This window comes from Betta splendens, chromosome 24, assembly GCF_900634795.4.
Source record: "Betta splendens chromosome 24, fBetSpl5.4, whole genome shotgun sequence".
Lineage (NCBI taxonomy): Eukaryota > Metazoa > Chordata > Actinopteri > Anabantiformes > Osphronemidae > Betta > Betta splendens.
Genome location: NC_040901.2, coordinates 7,398,157 through 7,415,571, shown reverse-complemented (window position 1 = coordinate 7,415,571; position 17,415 = coordinate 7,398,157). Strand labels below are relative to the sequence as shown.

General features: G+C 38.7%; 2 protein-coding genes across 6 annotated transcripts; one reads left to right on the top strand and one right to left on the bottom strand.

Annotated features, from left to right (window-relative positions):
- Positions 1-120: 120 nt before the first annotated feature.
- On the top strand, positions 121-10,046 carry si:ch211-57i17.5 (usherin). 3 transcript variants are annotated; one of them, XM_055506073.1, is made up of 8 exons: positions 121-664; positions 2,275-2,494; positions 2,947-3,113; positions 3,249-3,353; positions 3,470-3,541; positions 3,628-3,801; positions 3,895-3,942; positions 9,907-10,046. In XM_055506073.1, the coding sequence occupies exons 3-8, from the start codon at positions 3,057-3,059 to the stop codon at positions 9,919-9,921; spliced, it is 471 nt and encodes a 156-aa protein (XP_055362048.1). In that variant the 5' UTR covers positions 121-664; positions 2,275-2,494; positions 2,947-3,056; the 3' UTR covers positions 9,922-10,046. The 3 variants fall into 3 exon arrangements, with proteins under 3 accessions (XP_055362048.1, XP_028997105.3, XP_028997104.3); XM_029141272.3 differs by having other exon boundaries at positions 477-664; positions 3,631-3,801; positions 3,895-3,980; positions 9,907-10,045; XM_029141271.3 differs by having other exon boundaries at positions 510-664; positions 3,895-3,980; positions 9,907-10,045.
- On the bottom strand, positions 8,266-16,217 carry fez2b (fasciculation and elongation protein zeta 2b). 3 transcript variants are annotated; one of them, XM_029141269.3, is made up of 11 exons: positions 15,819-16,217; positions 13,636-13,744; positions 13,429-13,545; positions 12,981-13,122; positions 12,539-12,666; positions 12,082-12,231; positions 11,723-11,803; positions 11,215-11,290; positions 11,057-11,122; positions 10,731-10,758; positions 8,266-10,353 (listed from the first exon to the last, which is right to left on the bottom strand). In XM_029141269.3, the coding sequence occupies exons 1-10, from the start codon at positions 16,124-16,126 to the stop codon at positions 10,748-10,750; spliced, it is 1,188 nt and encodes a 395-aa protein (XP_028997102.1). In that variant the 5' UTR covers positions 16,127-16,217; the 3' UTR covers positions 8,266-10,353; positions 10,731-10,747. The 3 variants fall into 3 exon arrangements, with proteins under 3 accessions (XP_028997102.1, XP_028997101.1, XP_028997103.1); XM_029141268.3 differs by lacking the exon at positions 10,731-10,758 and having other exon boundaries at positions 15,819-16,216; XM_029141270.3 differs by lacking the exons at positions 10,731-10,758; positions 11,723-11,803 and having other exon boundaries at positions 15,819-16,216.
- Between the last annotated feature and the right edge of the window lie 1,198 nt (positions 16,218-17,415).

Genomic DNA, 17,415 nt, shown 5'->3' with positions numbered 1-17,415 from the left:
GACATACTGCTACTAAATTAGCTGCTGTACCTCCTGCCTGTCATTCTCAATCATCCCCCCACAGCAGACGGACGGACAACTGTATATGTACAGTTAGAGGCTGACATCACTGCAGCTGGACGCAACCGCCGCGCTGTCCTCCAGCTGTTTGGGGCCTTCGCGGGACACGGCTGTGATCCTGTGTGGGACTGAGGATATGTACTGCAGCTGCACTCGCATAATTAGTTTCTTCTCTGCAGCTGTTGACTCATAATACCGGACACTGCCTCGCAACAGCGCAGCCAAGAGTTGCTGCCTAGTGCCATCGTGTGGTGAAGATGGAATATTACCAGCACTGGACTCCAGTCCAGCCAGTGCAGTATTTTACTTGTTTGCCTGTTTATAATTATCAGACTAAGTTGACTGTTTCTAAAAACAGAGTAAAACTGTAAATGGCTGCAAAGATGGGTTTCATTTTCTTGTCATGCTCGACAGCTTGACTTCCGGGTTTTGTTTTGAAACGTTATTTCCGGTTGCCTCGCCCTCCCCCTTAATGAGGGTACCTTGTCGTTTAATTGCTTTCACCTGTCAGTTCCTTTAGTTCGCCCTCGGATTGTGATCGCAGAAGTTGCCACGTCTTTTCGTGTTTATTTTGTCCCTAAGTCAAGCTGCCGGCCGAATTCTTGTAAGTGTTGTTTTTTCATGCCATGTCTAGTTCCACGCTGTTTTTAGTTCATGCTACGACAAACTGAAGCGTGCGTGACGCTCTCTCTGTTCAGCTGATTTCGCAGACTCGTTACAAGGCAAACTGGTGATGTTCACTCAACTGAACGTCGAAGAAATATCAAGTCTAATGTTTTATTATAATATACGCTTATAAAATGTTTGGACCCATGATGCAATGCGACCGTCGGCCATTTCGGCTCATAGACAGTTTCACCTGTGGGTCTGAAGCATATTGATGTCTTCCCTGCAGTTCTGCTCTAGAGAGGTTTTTGGCCATGAACACATCATGACCTTGACCCGTTTTGTCCTAGTCACTTAACCAAACATTGAGGATTCAGATTTGCCAGATATTGCTCCGGAGGAAAATCCCTGGACATTCCCACCGGCATCGTAACATCCAGACGGGTGTCTGATATGACGCTTCAACCTCTCCCCGGCCCTTCAAACCGGCTCATCAACTCATCTCCCATTCTGCATTCGCCCTCTGCACTTCCAAACCTTTCAGTTTGTGCTGCCACCTTTTGCTGTGAGGCATCGCACTTACTTGTAACACCTAAAGATTATTGGAAAATAAAATAATTCAGACTGAGTTGGGCTTGTCTGTCCATTCTTCAGGGTCCAAACATGACTTTCTAGAACATATTGTAACATTTATATAACTTTTTAAAAGAATTCAGGCTATTGTTGCTGTAGTGAAATGGGAAGAATTTGTATTTCTGCCAACATAGTTCACAGCACCTTTTTGTGTTAGCCACACTTTGAGTGGGCGCAAGTACCACAACCTGTGACTTCAGCTATGAAATTTTATGAAGTTATTGTTATAATAATTTCCTAATATAAAACAGTGAATCTGTTACATCTGTATCTCTTCCTCCCTCATGTGTCACAGAAGAGTTACAAGCAGATGCTTTCATCTGGCAGATTCAAGGTTTTGAACTGAACAGTAATTGCATTATCAGGGTCTAAGCCTGATAAAGTAAATAACTTCTTGTTACTTTGAAAATTGAGCATTAGACTTAGGGTTCTTTACAAGTTGAGCAAACCATTTACTTGTGTGAGATGATTGAGATGACTACTAAGCTCATAAATGTGTCTACACAAGAGAAAGAAGCCTTTAGCTGTGCCAGTCTTTTTACATCCATCAACATGACGGGACATAAAAGCTGAAATTATGCATCAGTATAAAATATAGCAAAAACTAAACTGTGACACTACATTAATATGGAATAAACCTCTTTATCAGAGCAGCGGGTAGAATGCGAGAGACAGTTCCTTGGCTGCGTCACCAAATATTGGAGTGTAATAGCTTCATGTTTTCCAAAACACCATTAAAAAAATTGACTTTAATATTAAATGCCTTGGCAAACTTGTCTCAATCTCTGTGTGTTTATAAATTGTGCACCTGAGCTACTACCAATACCTGTTTATGGTAACTGAAACCTGATGCTTGGTTGTTGCTATGGAGCCCTGAACAAAGCGCAAAGGTTCATGGGAGTTAAAAAAAAAAACAGCTAGGCCACACGTTGGATGACGGCTATTTTAGCTACATTTTCTCATCCTGCTCTGTAGGCAGCATTTGTGCCTGAGCACCCAACACAGACATTGGAGTCTGCTTTTACTCGTGGGGTTTACTACAGCAAATCAACAAGATTAAGGAAGATGTGAAATATTGATGGGGCAACAGGTGTGATCCTAAACGCCCGGCAGGTTTCTCCTTGTCTGATTGATGTCACACGGAGAGGGGCCATCGGAACCCCCGACATAGGCCGAACCACGGACCTCAGCACTGGTGAGTCAACGTTTCTATGTCTTTTCATAGAAACGTTCATTTCTTTTTATGTTTGTGTCCTAATGTCAAAAATTGTATTTATCACCTTTGGTATTCTCACTAACCAACAAATGGTTAATAGCAGTTTTTACATGTGTGTACAGTGTTGTACATATTTAAAACTAGGTGTATATTTGATCTTTTTCAGTGTAGTCAATAAGTGTGTTATCTCCAGGTTAGAAACTAGACCAGGCAAACCTGCATGTCTCCAGTTACACAGGTTATCTCCTGGAGACATGCGATCGTCTTTCGTTATCACAGAGTTGACTTTTGAAACCGCATGATAATAGCTGGAGGTCTATTAATAAACATAAACAAGCATCTTTAAGGAATTGCTCATAAAATCCACAGAAGACATGTTGCTCCTATAAAACCAAGATCCTACTAGAAGCTGAACTTACCTTTATCTACAGATTCACAGAGCCTCACTCCTCCTGGAGGAGGAGTCGGAGGCAGTGGTGAGCCAGCAGAGGGAGATCAGGAGGACCGACCTCTGGTCCAGGAGCTGTGGTTCATCGTACTGATGACAGGCATTGCCCTGCTGCTGCTGGCCATTGTGTTGGGTCTTATGCTTCATAAGGTAAGAGACAGTACTTGTTTGTTGTGTCAGGATATTTGCTACTCTTAGCCTTTCTACGGCTACTTTCTTACTGGTTTGCAGCAAATCTCTGTCTACTTCAGGCTCTGTCTCTTCTTTCTTTTCGTCGTGTGTCAGGCCGTGAACAAACCTCCCTTCACCAGAGAAAGGCCCCCACTGGTGGCCCTGCCCATGCAGAAGAGGAGCCCCATGGCTGTTTACCCACCCAGTAACTCAGTTTTGGTGAGGACTGTAACAACAAATGTGTTCTGTATGAGATATAATGTAGTATATATGTGTGTATATGTATAAATTAAAATTGTAACCATGCAAGGAAATATTGTCACCCTCTTTTTCAGTTTGACACTGTACCAGACACAACAGGCTTCTCCAACAGTGTAACTCTCAAGGGCTTCTCTATAAAGACAGAGGTAAAACCTGAAGTATCAACACGCACAGAAGTACACAAAAGTTGTTTATGTGTGCACAATGCGTTTTTTTTTCTTTTCCATTGTAGCAGGAAGTGCTGGAAGCCAAATGTGAGCCCATTGATGAGGTGCCTCCTCAGGATGAGCTGGGCATCCTCAGTGTTAACTCTCTGAGACGCAGCGTTAGCCAGGTGATTGATGGCAAGTCTCTCACAGAAGATGACATGTGGGACCCAAACATCTCAGGCCATGACAGTGGAATGGTAAGTAAATTTAAATCCAGACCAACTACTGTGAAGCCACTGAGAAGACAGAGACACAACTTATTCACATGCCATTGTTCTCCTTCTTTGTAGTTTATGGACGATGAGGAATTTGTTGACACCATCAAAGGCTTCAGCACTGTGAGAAAGGAACACACCATGTTTACCGACACCAACCTGTAGGTTGGAAGACTTTAAATTTGTCACTGGTGGTGGATTTTTAAACATTTTTTCAGTGAGGTTGGTCAATGCAACTTGTAAGTGCCATGAAGATAAAAAGAAATAATTAAGATCTTTTTTCTTTTCTCGTTTTGACTCCCTGTCAGCACCCACCTGCCTGTAAGATGGCAGTTATTTGTTAGCAAGGATTCAATATGACATTTATACTAAAAACACACGTGCTAAAATATGGTTAAAAACACCATGTAGTATGGTATGTGGTTATAACACGTGATAGTTTAATATGTTACTCAAAAAGTAAGAGTATATTTATCACTGCAAAAGAGTCAAATTACTTCCATGTCATTAAAAACGTACAAAGACTCCACAACAAATAGTTGCAGCTTTATTTCGTATTACTTTCCTTAAGCCCTCGTTATGAAATAGGTGTAAAAGACTGAAAGAAAAACAGGACATTGAAAAAGTATTGTACTAAAGAAATATTGTAATAAAGTATTCAAACTTTCAGTTTGACACTTAAATCTTAAGTCAAATGTGAATTTTCCATCCTTTGCAGCAACCCCAAACATAATGTCTTTACATATTAATTTATTTGAAATGAGCTGAAATTTTGGCACAAACACTTGCATTACTACTGTCAATAACATGACTACTACATGAATATTTACATAATAAATTGATATACAGCACACTGTATACCCACACGTAGTACACAGGGAGCCTCTTATATTGTTTGCTTGTCAAACTGATATAAAACTATTTGATATGTCTGTTAAGGTCTGTTAAAGTCTTTAGCTACTTCTTTGCTTGTTGAAATTTCATTAGAAACCTGTGGTTAAAAACACAACATGGTGCTAAAAACACGTCATATCATAGTATATATAGTGTTGCAGGAAACATGTCATTGCTGAAAAAGTATTCATGTTTCTAAAAAAATAATCACCGCAAATACCATATAATATAGATATGTCCTAAAAATACATCATAGTATAGTATAACCCAAAAAAGGCATAGTTATATATTAGTTATATTATATTGCTAAAATATAGTCATAGTATAGTATGTCGACCAAAATGAGTCATATAGTATGTGACTAAAAAATAGTCATAGTATGTCAAATAAAAAAGTCATAGTATACTATGTCACTAAAAAAACTGTATAGTATGTTGCCAAAAAGAGTCATAGTACACTGTTTTTCCATAGCATATCACTAAAATAGGAGTCATAGTACACCGTACAGTACACACATACTGTAGTACACATTGATAGTATGTGGCTAAAAATAATCGTACTTATATGTTGATCTAAATTAGTCATAGTATACTGTGATGTATTTTTAGCAATATACTATACTGATTTTCGGTGACATACTATACTATGACTATTTTTAGTCACAGTATACTATGACTATTTTTTATCAATAGTATACTATGACTACATTTAGCCACATACTATACTATAACTATTTTTTTATCAACATAGTAACAGTATACTTTACTATAGTCTGTCGGAAAAAGTAGTCACAACATAGTATGTTGCCAAAATAGTCAGGATACTGTGTTGCTAAAAAGTAGTCTTCTAGTATGTTGATTAAAAAAATGGTCATTCCAATGTCTTAAAATAGTAATATTATAGTGTGTTGATCATAGTATGTTGACGAAAAAGATGTTGATGAAAAAATATTAATAGTATGATGTCAAAGATATTTATAGTAGAGTATGTTGATAAAAAATTGTCATAGTATGTGACTAAAAAGTCACATCTAGTATACTATGACTATATATAGTATGTCACTAAAAACAACTCATAGTACAGTATGTTGCTAAAAATATACTAATCTATGACTATATTTTATCAAGATACTATATTACGACTATTTTTAGTGATACACTATAGCATGTCGAAAAAAATAGTCACACTATATTATGTTGTTTAAAATAATCATTATAGTGCGTTGCTAAAAAATAGTCAGTCTTCTAGTATGTTGATCAAAAAATAGCAATAGTATGATGCCAAAAATGGTCACAGTACAGTATGTCTAAAAGTAGTTGGCATGTTGATCAAAAATAGTCATAGTATAGTATTTTAACAAAATAGTCATAGTCAATAGTACCTGGCTAAAAGATAGTCATCGTATGTGACTTAAAATAGGTAAAATGTACTATGTTCATAAAAAATAGTTATAGTACAGTCTGTGGCTAACAATTCTCATAGTATACTATGTTGACAAAAAATAGTTGTACACTGTGACTGATAATACTCATAGTATAGTATGTCACCAAAACCAACTCATAGTTTAGTATATCACTAAAGATAGTCATATTACAGTGGCAAAAAAGTCATAGTACAATATGTTGCCAAAGATCAAGTTACAGAAGTCAAAAGAAAGTCAGTGTATTTATAGTACAGCATATCATTAAAAATAGGTTATAGTATACTATGACTGTTTGATCAACACACTATACTATGATTATTTTAGTGACATACTGATTATTTTTTATAAACATACAATACTAGGAGTATGACTATTTTTGGCAACATACTATTTATATACTATAAATATTTTTTGCGTTATACTATTACTATTTTTTAATCAATATACTAGAAGACCATAACTGTGTTTGACTTTTTGTCAACATACTATACTGACTATTTTGGCGATGTATGTTAAAAAAATAGTCACAATATAGTATGTTGCCAAAATACTCAGTATGTGTCACTAAAAATAATCAGTCATCTAGTCTGTTAAACAAAAAATAATGATACCAAAAATAGTCACAGTACAGTATGTCTGTAAAAATAGTCATAGTTTAGTGTGTTGGTTGTAGTATAGTATATTGAAAAAAATGGTCAGTATATGTGGCTAAAAAGTCATAGTATTGTATGTTGACCAAAAATAGTCATTGTATGTTGATCAAAAATCATGTCACATTATAGTACATAGCTAAAAATGTCATAGTATAGCATGTCAAAAAATAGTAATACTATAGTATGTTGGAAAGAAAATTGTGTAAAAAAATAGTCATATGTATCTCGTCATAGTATACCATGACTATTTATTACCCAGGTAGTACTGTGCTATGTTACTTAAAAACTTGTCATAGTATAGTATATGGCTTTAAATAGGTAGAGTATACTATGTTGATCAAAATAGTTATAGTATGCGGCTCACAATTGTCACATAGTTTATGTCAAAAGAAAGTCAGTATATATAGTCAGTATATAAATAGTATTTTTGTGTTGAAAAAAGCCATAGTATAGTTTGTCAGTAAAAAAGTTATAGAACAGTATGTGGCTTAAAAATAGACAGTATGGTTTGTCACCAAAAATTGTGATTTTGATGCTTAAAACATAAATTGAATGTGAATTTTGATGCATCTTTTGCGGTAACACTAATAAAATAATAATAATAAAAACCCAGAACATAAAATCTTCACACATTCATTTAAAATCATTTGCAACATACACTCAAACCAATAAAGTCAATAACACAGCTACTACATGTATATGTATATACTGAAGTACTACGAGACAGTAAACATAAACCCCCAATCAGGATTGATGATTATTACCTCAAAGACAACAGTATTTGGAAACTTGCAGTCAGTCTCTTTTTCATTGCTTAAAACTATTTGATATGTCCGTTAAGGAATGACCACGAGGACAAAAGTCTAAAGACCTCAGAGTAGTTTGTAGGTAAAAAAAGAGTCATAAAAGACTAATAGTGCAGTATGTTACCAAAAAACAGCACAGTATGTTGCAAAAAAATGAGTTAGTACTGTATGTCACCCAAATATATTCCACAGAATAGTATGTCGCCTGAACGGGTTATAGTAAAGTATGTCGTCCACAAATAGTCATAAGTATGTTGTTAAAAAGATCTGTGTAGTGTAGGTAAAAAAAGTGTCATAGTACAGCATGCCACCAAGAAAAGAATCATAGTACAATATGTAACTTAAAAAAAAAAAGAGTACACTATGTTAGAGCTGTGTAGTATTGTTACTAAAAAGGTCATATTACAGTATGTCACCAACAATTTGGCTTAGTATAGTATGTTGCCAAAAGTATAGTGTTAAATAGATCTGTGTAGTATATGGTTTAAAAAAAAAAAGTCATAGTGTAGTGGCCAACAATGATTCATGAATATGTCTTTATCGGCTATTTATGTTTCTGGCCTCTTCTGTGTACACTTTATATACTACTTTGTAATTTTGACAACCTGAATCAAATGTGTATTTTGATACATCTTTTGCAGTAACACTTTCCAGTACAAACCACAAACAATGTCTTCACATTAATTTATTTGAAATGAGTTGCAATGTGGGTACAAACCACTACAGTCAATAACATGGATACTACATGAACATTTACATAATAAATTAATATACTGCAGTACCACATGAGACAGTAAACATAAACCTCCAAACAGGAGAATTATATTACAAAGACAACAGGAGTTGGACACTTATGCAGGCAGCCTCCTTTACATTGCTTGTTTTGTCAAACATATATAAATATAAATCTATTTGATATGTCTGTTAAGAAAAGACCACAAGGCCTGAGATGAATCTTTAGTAACTTCTATACTGTCTACCATTTCAGAAACCTAGAAGTTGTTAATGTACCAGATTACAATCAGCTGCATTGTTTCATTTAAATGGCTTGTGTATCATTAGCACTCACAACCTTCTATGTGATTTTTATTAAACCTGTTAACTTAAATGTTCATTTGTTTTTAGAAGTTAGCATTAATGCATCCTACATCCGTCCCTTTAGTGTGACACTAACATATCTGTAAACAAAAACATTAATAATAATGTTTAAATGCGTTGGCAGCAGTAAAGTGCATGCAGCACATGCTAAGTTATGAATGGTTTTTCCAAGCTGGCCACAGTACAAACAAATAGTTAAATATAGTGCCATGTTTTTGTAATCTATTTATAAAAGAATACACCCCTGCTATTTAAGCCATCTTTTGTGCAATTGTCCCCAACATCTCTATCACGCCCATTTAGTCCTTGTGTCCCTTTTTATCTCCTTGCAAGCATGAAATTCATGCATCACATTTTAATCAGATACAGTCGATGCCTCGCTGCTGGAGATCAAAAGTGCATCTATGCTACTGTCACTGAACAGTTAAGAGCCTCTCAAGCTTCTGACACTTGGCCTCTGTTTATAAGCTGTTACAAACTGGTTTCCCAGGGTGACTGGTACTAACGGTTGAGTAATGTCAATGGAATGCCCCTTTAAGACTTCTGATAAGAATTTAAACTGAGCAAATGATCACGTCAACATGGGGCAGGTTTTCGGCACAAAGCAACATTTCTAAGTTTCATCAAACACTGACTCATATTGCTACAACAGTTAAAAGGGTAAACAGAGAAACCCCCACAACTTATAATAGAAGAGTAACTATACAATTATCTTAACAACATACTATTTATATAACAATATGACTATAAGGTCTATAAGGTAAAATGCAGACTGATGTGATGGCTCTAGGGGAAGTGATAAAGTTTTGGGGAAGCGGCCATTGCTTTAGGGCTTAGAGGGTGTTAGACAGCAATGATGCTGCAATGTGGTCACAAAAGTGGCTACTTGCAATTCCCTAATCTTATGAAAAACAACTCCTTATCCAAAAATATGCTTTACAGTATTTGTTCATGCTGCTTTTAACTTTCAAACTCACTTTAACTTCTTCATTTTATCTTTGTCCCTTCTTCAGTAAAAAAGTTCTTTAAAATTGTGCAATTTCACTTAATTGTATACAAAATATTTCATTTCAACATTCAAATAACAGCTAATGAGCATAAACCCAAAAACCACCGTGTAAAGACAGGCAGACCTACAATTTGGACATTTTAAATCAAAGTGTTTTGCTATTTGATTCTTAGCAATCACATTTTCAACCTTTTTTCCTCACAGGGCACTGAGATCTAGGGATTCGACCAGGATTTGTTTTTCCTGTCAGGCACGAACCCCGTGGATGCACATGCAAGAAACTGGCCTGGATTTCGCTCACACAGGTCTGCTGAATAAAAAACTATACCTCCTGAGTAGTTAGTTAATCAGGAAGGTGTTGGGACCAATACTGATTACTTCCATCCACAGACAGGTCATCATGCAATAAAGATATACAGGGCACATGTAGCACTCTGGCAATAAAAAGTTAATAAAAAAATATTGGAACTAGAGTTAAAAACAACAGTGTGACCGAAGGAAAAAATGCCAAAAGGAAAAGTCTATTTTGTGAAAGATGGGGAGGAAAGTTTCAATCCATTATATGGGTTCTTTTAATTTACCAGAACCCACTAGCGATGGTCCAGTTGATGGTCCTGGGAAGATGCCTTTGGCTTTACGTGGGACAAAGAACTGTGGGGACAAAAAAATGGTAATTAGTGATGACATTAAAATGACAGGAGAGCAGCTACCATGTGGAGAAATGCGGAGCGAGGACAGAGGAAAGGGCTCTACAGGTGAGAAGCAAACACTTGAACAGCTGCTACTACGAGCTTGCGGTTAGAGGAATCATACGTGTGAGTGTATTCACATGTCTCAGGGTAAGTGTAGTGCAGCCACAAGCACTACACAGCACAAGGCGCTATGGAAAAGAAGAAGTGAGGGACAGCTGCTGCTGAAGGGGAAGACAGTGATACTATGAGGAGAGAAGAGAAAGGGACATTTGACGAGAGTCAGAAAAGGAAGCTGAAGGAGAAGAATTTGTGTTAATGTGTCAATGCCTCACAAACCTCAGTTTCCACTGCTCTTATACCAGAGCTAACCAATGGATAGTGCAGCACAAACAAGAGACAAGGAAGGTACAGGTCAACAGTGAAAGATGTCAAGAAAAGCACTTTGCCCTCCATTTATTTCACAGCAGCATCCTCTGTTTGTTGTATGAATGAAGAAATAAATGCTGCACTTTTTGCAATAGGGGACTAAATGTCTGAGTCATAGGTGGGAGCGACACAAAAAGAGAGTCATACAGATGTGAAACAATCCTAACATAATTTTACTCTGCTCATATTAGTGAAAGTAAAAGCAATAAGCAAGCTACCAAAAATGAAATGATTACCTTTGAGAATGTAGTCCGTTAAAAGGGCAGGAACCTTCTCACTGTCATCCCGCATGGCATGGAGGACTAAGCAAAGGGAGAGCAGTGCATTATATTTAGGAACATTAATAAAACCTCTGGCAAATCAAATGAATGATCAGGAACATCTGTGGACTCACTCTTTGTGAGGATCTGCAGGTCTTCAACAGAAGGGGAGCCGGCCTTCTTTTCATACGGGATCACTGTGGTCAGGTACTGAAACGAAATAAGACAATAAAAATATTACATTTGTGTGCACTCTTCTAAATAAATCATGTGCTATCAAGTGAAGATCATATCAGGTTTATATGGAACAGGGTGGTTTAAAGCTTTGGGAGGCTTATTAGAGAAACCAATGAGGTGAAACTAAGAAAGCAGTGGTTAAAGAAAGAGCATCATCTTGAAAATACTATGGGACAGTAGAAAATCAGGGACATGCATTACATTATTTAAATTACAATAAAAAATAAAAAATAACCACAAATAAATCATACTTTGAAGACATAACTGAACAGATGACACCAAACACACGTAGCTGTATCTGTAGAAAAAGAAAAAAGCATGCAAGTGGAAACAAGGGGGAAAAATAAATTTAAAAAAAAAACAGCAAAGAGTGCATCTGCAGTGGAAAGAAAGAGCAGGGGGCACCTGTTTGTCCCCTCCTGTGGTGCCAAAAGTTTGACGGAGACCATTTTGAATGACATTGGAGAGTCCCTCCAGAGTGAGGAGCTACAAGAAGTGACAGGAAGGAGGGAAAGGGGGAGAGTGAATAAAGATAAGGAGAATTCTATGTTAAGGGAAAGCAGACGACGACTCCGAAAACCCCAGATGCCGTGGAACGAAACTTATCTGTCGGGTCATGCATCATGCACATCTGCTCAGAATTCAGAGACGTGTGTGACTGTGCATATACGTCTACTTCACTATTCATCACTCTAATCATGCACATGGGGCATATGTGTTTGTCTTTGTTTGTGCCTCCCACACAGTGTGGCTACATGACTCACCGTGCCTGGTATGTGTGTGCTGGCTGTCCTCTGGCCATTGGGACCGGTTGTAGTCATAGTTCTGATCTTCTTCTTTTTGCGCAGCAGCTCGCGATGCTCCTTTTGCCTGTTCTGCACGTCAATCAGCAGCGAGATGAAGCTGTTCTTCACCTGTTTTTTAAGAGATATCCCGTTTACATTCTGAACTCATCTAATTGTACATACAAAGCTGCCATTTTTGCCCCTGCCAAAAATACACCATGACAGAGTCATGACATTGAAGCAAATGGAAGAGTAATGCTTCAAGCCATTTGCTGACCTTTCTCACTGGCCTACGCAACGCTACGAGCACTGCAGCCTGTTCTGACTGTACAACAGATGGTCATATCCTCCTCAACTGAGTGTTATAGTCTACATACAGGTTACAAGAGGAGCAGCTTAATATTGGTGCATATCAAGACTGTGGGAACCAAAGTACCTCCTTCTCATAGTCTAGTTCATCCCGCAGAGCCAGAGCCTGGATCAGCTCTTCACTGTAGCGGCGAATGGCTGATTCCACTTCCTCCAGAGTCTCAGTCAGTTCAGATACAGACAGCTGACGCAGACCTGGGGAAAATGAGAATGTGTATTAGAAGAACTGGGGTATACAGTCCCTAAGTGTGCTTCTTTATGTGTGAAAACAATGAATGTCATAATAAAAGTGGCATTTAAGTGTATATGTGCATGTGAGTATATGATCATTATATAACCCAGTGCCTGTTCACATTTGTTACCCATTACATAAGTGTGGCATGTGTGTAGCTGGACTATTTGAACAATCATGCTCCATTAAGCGATTTGAAAAAGATGAGATATCACAGTAGCTGTAACATTTATTCACAAAGTTCCTAGTCAATTTAAATGGCCTGGTTGGCACTTACGATCTTCATAGCTGGTGTTGGAGCCAGAGCGTTTCAAAGCGTGGAGGTCCTGAGACAACATGGACAGGTCCGATTGTGATGGACTTTCGTCATCCTCTGGGTCTGGAGACTCTTGCATCATCTCCTCTATCTCCTCTATCACCTAGGCAACAGCAGACAAACCACTATTACACAGGTGCCTGGCATGGTGTGGTACAGGATTTATTTTAATGTGGTGATCGAGTGAAACAACTGCAGAATTTGGAAAAACACACAGATGATGCTTGGATAAAAGTGAACAAATTATATATTCTAGTCTTTTGGACAAGTCAACTCCAAATTTCACCCCTTGTTATGCTTCTATGATTTGCATTTGTGTATGTAAGCAGTTAAAGCAAAGCTGATTGAAAAGTAGAAGATATTTCATACAACATGGAGCAAAATTTGCATGTGTACGTATGTAACTTACTTGCTCAGCTGTGAAGAGTGGCTCATCGTTGATGCAGGAGACGATGATTGAGTGCATATCCATCTGCTCCCTCAGCTCCTCATCATCTGACAGATCTAGAGACTGGTTATCTAACTTCTGTCCACCGGGGAAGAAGGGGAAGGTAGAGATGGATGTTACAGTTTTAACTAGATCACACATTGTTCTGAATGTATGTATGAGATGTACCTCATGCTCAGTGAGGTTGAGTGTGGGCAGGTGTAGGGAGCGAGTGTGCGACGTCTTCCAGTCCACAGGCATCACGTTGCCATAGTTATCCGTCAAAGCGTTCCACACCCTGAAAAAAAGTTTCTTGAAATATTAATAAATGTACTGTTATAATAAACAGAACTGGGTGGTGGACACCAAGTGACTTCAGCTTAGAGTAGTTCTCCTTCTCATTTTGCTGTTATACAGCATGACTTGGCAATGTCAAATTCATTTAACTATATTCGTGCTGCATCTCACAGCAGTCGCCTGAAACCACAACACACAAACACAGCAGCCTATAGTTGACACAGAGGTCTGTAAACCTAACTGCAGCTTATGCAAAATTTATTTAAAAAAAACTTTTTTTTTAAATGTTTTAAGTATTTTGTTTTCATTTGCTGGTAATATTTGGTACCATGCAATACTAAAGAATTAAGTCTCTGCAGAACAAAAATGAAGGTTAGTTTTTAAGTGGACATGCAAGTCACTTTGTTATTATTCCTGGCACCAACTGCTGTGAGCACATAGAGGATGGATGCTGTGAACCCATGTGTCAGAGTGGCTCTGCAGTGCCATAACCTCTCTCTCTTACACATGCACGCACACAGGCAACTGTTTACGTAACTTGCATGTTTCTCCCTTAAGTGCTCATGCACAGCTTGGGGAATGGGGGCTGCTGGGTTGTTCTAAATAGAGCAGAGGCTGGCAGGAGATTTTTTTTTTTCGTGCCTTGAGCAATGACACTGTCTCAGACACGTGAGGCCACTGCCCTCAGTTTCACAGAGAGAACTCGCATGTAAATGCAAACCCCATGAATCGATGTATTTAGCTCTACTGAAATCTCAAACAAATTCATATGGAGATTGTTTTTTCGGCATACTTATACTCCACTAGCACAACTCCTGACCAACACAGACACATTTTGCTATTTGAAATCCACACTCCCAAAGAAACACAAAGAAATGCAAATGCATTTCCAGCTTGTCGTCCCCTGTGTTCGTCTAAGCCATGGTCTTTCTGGAGAACTTGTTAAGCAGCTAAGCACGCTTGCAAAAGTGCAGCCAGCCAGAAAAGACTCTCACTGAGGCTGGCACTGCTCTTTGGGCTTCACTGGGCTGTCGGCCAATTATTCCATTCCTTCCTTCCTCTGTTTCTTTACCTAAAACAACATCAGATGTATTTTCTCCACATGACCATAATCTATACATTCCTTTGGATATCCAGAGCACATGTACTTGTAACTATAACAACTCCCGGTGCAAACTCACACGGTGTTGTCAGAGTCTAGTCTTCCAACTGTCCTTAAAAAAATGAATAAAATAGTCTTTGTCCCTTAGATGACAATTATATGCATTAATAGTACATTTTAAAAGTATACACAGGGATATTTAAAAAATCACTTTGGCCTGAGAGTCAGCAGGATCAACAGGGGAAGTTAAATGCCTTCACTGATCAGACCTAATAATGTCACAGCGTTGCTGGGTTGAATGCAGGAGGAATCACAGGGCAAAAGGAAAGGGATTCATACAGTTGCATTCGCATCTATGCTTGATGTACTTCAGCATTTCAGTATACGAGATACTGAGGACCCCCGCCTGAGATAACGCAGTCTGGTAAGATGTTGAGAAAAGATGCTGACAGCGTAACCTTCACGCAAGTAATGACTACCTGCAGAAGATATGACACGCTGGGGCTGTTTGTAGTCAAAAGAACAGCAGGGCCCCTAAAGGTCAAGTCTGGAGCCAGCAGAGAGTAACATAGACATGGGTCAATACCCGCTCACTTGCTTTCGATAAACTTCATGGATCAGTGAAAAGCTATTATTAGCAAAGCTAGCGTGAAGTCAAGTGCTGTTAACGTGGCAACACCTCACAACACAACTCACTAATATTAAACTGATGCACCATGTTAATTCCAATGCGGTCCGAACGTAAAATTCTATTGTCATAAATGCAGGTGTCCGGTTCGCCGACACTACAAATTTGCTTCAGCACCGAAGGCTAAACTTCCATCCACACAGACTGAGGCTAAGCTAATGTAGAGAATCAATCGCCGGGCAGCATTAGCTTGATTAGGCTAACGCAGTCGGCTGGCTAGCTAGCTAGCTAGCAAAGAGATTAAAAGTTAGCGTAAACAAAAGCCGCGTAAAGGTTCACACTCACTCGTCGTCTTTCAGATAATTATCCTCGGTGATGGGTTTGATTGGAGCTATGTTCTCTGTCGCGGTGTTATAGTTTCGGAAACACACTGTCAGCTTCTCGTCGAAGTCGTGGACGAGGTCTTCCATCGACTTGAAGCTGCAGATCTCCCCGGAGAAACTGTTGTCTAGGTCGGAGAAATCGTCTAGGCCCGACGATGGGTCGCCCACGTTTGAGTTGAGCTTGTCCAGCTGCTCGGCCGACTCCGAGGACGGCTTGAATTCGTTAAAGTCCTGCCAGTCCTCATCAAAGTGGGCTAACGGCGCCGCCATGACTGCCGTAGGAGCTCGGTTAACCGCCAGGTACCCCCACGACGGTGCTCGGTTTTCGGATTCGACACAACTGAACGACCCGCTGAGGGAGAGACAGACGGAGGGAGGAGGAGGAGGGCCGTGGTGACGTCACAGCGGACGCCCCTCCCATTGAAGCGAGGCAAAACAAACGAATGTGGCCTGTTTACTGTTTATGCTATTCGTGTCACTGAGCAGAGGATATTTGTAGTTCACAGTGAAACCAAGATCTCTGTGCTGTTTCGTATTTGTGAGCTCTTTGTGCATTTTAAAATTCTAGCTTTAGAGTGTTTATTGCTGTATATTTTTTTTAACCCGATTTTAGCCCTCTTGTTACCAATAGGATCCTAATATTTAGTTTTTTCCCAATGTAAAAAACATTTTTAATATTTTTCTCCTATTTATACAAGTCGAAAAGACATTAACACACCATGCCATCATTTTTTATAAATCTTGATATTTAAGCCCTAATCAAAGACACAAAACCTGGCTCTTGCCCCATTGAACTTTCATTGGTCTTTTTTTTCAAAACCCTGAATGCTTTATTGAAAATATGCATACATAACACTTTTCCTACACAACATTACAAAACAGTACAATCACTTTTGTAAATAATACATTTAACGCAAACCCACACATCATCCCTTCCCACCCTGCCCCAAGGAACTTAGAGATGCTACAGTAAGCCCTTAGTATTCCCCACCCAGCCCCTACCCACCACCATCACCTCTGAGAGAGTAATAAGACATATTTAAATCAGAAACAGCTTCCTTGGGAAACTCAGACAAAAGAACAGAGTAGACACCAGGTTGCATACAGACATAACATTTGCCACCAGCAGGTGAGTGATGGGCTTTACTGAAACCTGTGTTAGGGTTCTTCTGAAATAACAACAAGTGTTGAGGAGTCCATTCTGTGGTTCAGGCGTTGAGAGAAATGCTTTTTTTTAGAGAGAATAGCAGATGATAACACACAACCTACAGAAAACAGCACTGTGTGTCTCCGCTGGTTTGGCTTTGATGTGGGTTAGAGATGTGGCAACTGCCGATCAACAATGGCACACCAGGAAAAAGATTTTGGTCAGTTACACAGACATGCGATAAAAGTAGATATTAACAAGAAGAAAACTCTTTAAAGGCGAGGGGTGGATAGTTCAAACCTGATTTGATTGTAGGTAACACTTCCTAAAAGCTCTTTCCACTCCATTTGGCTTGGGTGTTACTGTGCATATTCATTTGTTATAGTAGTGGTAGATAAAACACAACTAAATA